At 34.5% G+C, this 3,103-nt stretch overlaps 1 protein-coding gene across 1 annotated transcript; it reads left to right on the top strand.

Annotated features, from left to right (window-relative positions):
• Nucleotides 1-249: 249 nt before the first annotated feature.
• On the top strand, nt 250-2,734 carry LOAG_14032 (hypothetical protein; the record flags this gene model as incomplete). The annotated part of the gene is made up of 9 exons (XM_003149536.2): nt 250-403; nt 588-732; nt 840-1,002; nt 1,111-1,225; nt 1,340-1,391; nt 1,540-1,694; nt 1,931-2,063; nt 2,276-2,370; nt 2,539-2,734. The coding sequence occupies exons 1-9, from the start codon at nt 294-296 to the stop codon at nt 2,732-2,734; spliced, it is 1,164 nt and encodes a 387-aa protein (XP_003149584.1). The 5' UTR covers nt 250-293.
• Between the last annotated feature and the right edge of the window lie 369 nt (nt 2,735-3,103).

Raw genomic sequence — 3,103 nt, 5'->3', positions numbered from 1 at the left:
ATTGAGTATATTTTATTTTCAGCTTTTGATAACAATGGNTTTAAAAATTTGGCCATCCTCACATTCCTTTGGGCTTGTTGTGTCATCCAATATTACATTAGCAAAGGTAGACTTTTTGAACTTTCGAGCTTTAAATTTAAATGAACTATTTTGAAATATACAGTGTATGATTATGAAATTTGAATGAATTTACGATTCTGTTTAAATACGTGAAGAACAAGGACATAAACGACGAATTAATTAAAATTTCAGGAGGAACAGATGAGGAAGGACCCAGCGCTCACAAAAAAAACATGACTGAAATGAAATCCCCGCATCTCAGCGATAAAGTAGACGTTGTTTTTAGAGAAGAAGGGGATCGAATTTTTGGTTGCTTACCCAATGATGATTTAGTAAAGATTGCGTTAGCACTTTCCTTTCACTTGTATATCATCACGCTACAGATATTCCACAAAGTCGAAAAATCACATCCATCAGATTTTGTAATTTCAATTACTAGTGACTGTAAGAGATAAAGGAAACTGAAATGAGTTAGTAAGTTATAATGAATTAATTGGTAATCGTAATGGTTTCATATCATCTTACAGGAAGATCCCGGAGATGTCTGAGTATGCAAACTGCATGTTAGACCGTCGATATAGAATACTACATTACCGGGATGGTGAAATAACCCCGAAATATTTGAAAAAGGCTTTGGAACTGGTATCTAAGACGAATTTCACCAATTCTCAGGTATGCTCCATTCTTTGTTCCTGTCAAGAATTATACTTTACTAAAAATCAGAAAGAACTTTAAGAGACGAAAATTTGATGACGAAGTGATGCAAATTCAAACTTTAGCATCGAAAATCCTTCGCGATGAATCATTGGACACCATATCAAGCTATTTTATTTGGTAGAGGAAAACCGATCAAAGTCATAGCTGGGGCGAACTATCCTTATCCAGTGCTAATAATCACGTCTGAGAAAGATCATTTAGAAATAGACGAGACATTCGAACATGGTTAGAAAATTGTGATGGATTTTTGCATAATAATCTTGCTATAATTAAATAAAGGATGGCACTGAACCAGTATTAAACAAACAGCTAGTTATAATAATGTAATTTCAGCAGATGATCCATGCGACCACAATGAAATAAAAGGAAGTCCAATGAACGGAGTGTTTATCCCAAGCAATTTGTTGGTGTACTACGGTGACAGTTCTTTCTGGAGCATTAACCTTATGTTGGTCATTTTTTATATTAACAGAAGCAAACTGTAATCATTGTCAAATTATGTTGAGATTTGCACAAATACTGCAGTAATTTCTATTCTAAACCTTGCATCAATTTTTTTCAGATCTGTTGTAGAAAAACATACGGACTATATGGAAATACTGGAATACCTTGAAGTGAGTTAATTAAAAGTTAATGTTTCATCAGTATGTGATATCGCAAATCATTATGCATATAGCGAATTAAATTCTACATGGGATTTCATTCATAGAGCTTACTAGAAGTACGATCTTCGGGTCCTAATGAGATAAGCATAACTCCCAGGATAAAGTGAAGTTCGTCATTGTGATTAGTAATGGTATTGAAAATACTCGTGAAAGCGCTATAAGTGAAGCACTGACGGCAACCAAAGAAATTCGAAAGGAAGTTGTTAGCGCACCAATTTGCGTTGTTGCTCAACCGGACAATCGACGTGACGTGTAAGTCAGGGTTAATTGTTTTTTAACTAATAGATAAATCTAGAATGGAGTGACATCGAGAGGGATTGATTACGATAATATTTATCCACAGAATGGACTTGATAGGATGAACATTAATTCCGATGTCGAATACCTTTCTGTCTTTCTTGAATCTTCCGAAATAGGATGAGCGCTATAATAACTATGGACAAACGATAAATATTTTAATATTGCCGCAACAAATATCTCAGTTTCAGCACACGCAACAACCGCTCGAAAGGAAATAGCACAGTGTTGATGTTTGCAGGATCTGACGTAAACGCATCGACCCTTCTCGTAGATAAAAATGATACCAGCGAAATATTGAAAACAAGGTTTACGAAATGGAAGGTTTGATTTGTTTATTGGCTCTAATTGTTTTTTAATTCAGTTAATTCGTAATCGTTAATGTTGTGGAGTCATTTTCTCATTAAAAGCTTGTTAATTTTTCAAACTTTTGAGGTTTGACTGCTTTTTTACGTAACTTCACGTGTTCTCAATATTTATCAAAAATATGCCCGTTATAACTTTACTAAATGTGCAAAATTATCCTTTTTCTGCAGGAGGAATTGCTCTTCCTTAACAGTTATGAAGTAATAGCCTTCCATTTTACTGTCGTCAATGGCACTGAACCAAAGGATAGCGAAGAGATATTCAGGTAGGATATTTGGAACATTCAAAGAGAGAAATTCATGATCAGTTTCCAGAATTACATATTGGTGTATTGCGAAAATGTCATAGCAAAAAGTGGACAGGGTGAACGATTCTTCTGGCTTTGCCTTACCTCTAATCTGATAAGATTATGGACATCATTTTTTCTTTGCAGTGACATATTCCCAGACATTCCGTTGAGTACATTACGTTTATTTGATGAATCATCGACGACTGGTGTTGACTATCAAGTTGTAAGGGAATTTGATTTTTATGCCGGTCCCGTGTATGCAATTGTTGGTTTTCGAAAATCTAGGAAAAAACATTTAGTTGTGGAGATTGTTTCCGATGATAGTGATTATTCCGATTAATTGACTGTTTCAGATAAATCTCGATAAGTAACTCAATTGTTTTGTCAGCAGTTAGAGCCACAAAGATATTTTTATGATAAATATCTGATAATATATAAAAACGGATGATTCATTAGAAGAGTCGAATATCATGCAAAATATGCAAAAATTTCAAAAGAAATGAGAGAAGGATGGGAAATATAAAAAGGATGAAAGAATTTAGTTTTGCTAAAGACTAGTTTTTGAAAGGGGAAAAAAATGGCAGAGTATCTGAATGGACATATGGCGATTCATGCCGGTAGGAAGCCGTTTTCTTGTCCGAAATGCACAGCAAATTTCACCACGTCAAGGAATCTGCATAGACATATGAAGATTCATACCGATGAGAAA

Source organism: Loa loa, assembly GCF_000183805.2.
Source record: "Loa loa unplaced genomic scaffold supercont3.191, whole genome shotgun sequence".
In the NCBI taxonomy this organism is placed as follows: Eukaryota; Metazoa; Nematoda; class Chromadorea; order Rhabditida; family Onchocercidae; genus Loa; species Loa loa.
Note: the sequence above shows the minus strand (reverse complement) of the source record. Positions and strands in the feature narration are given on the sequence as shown.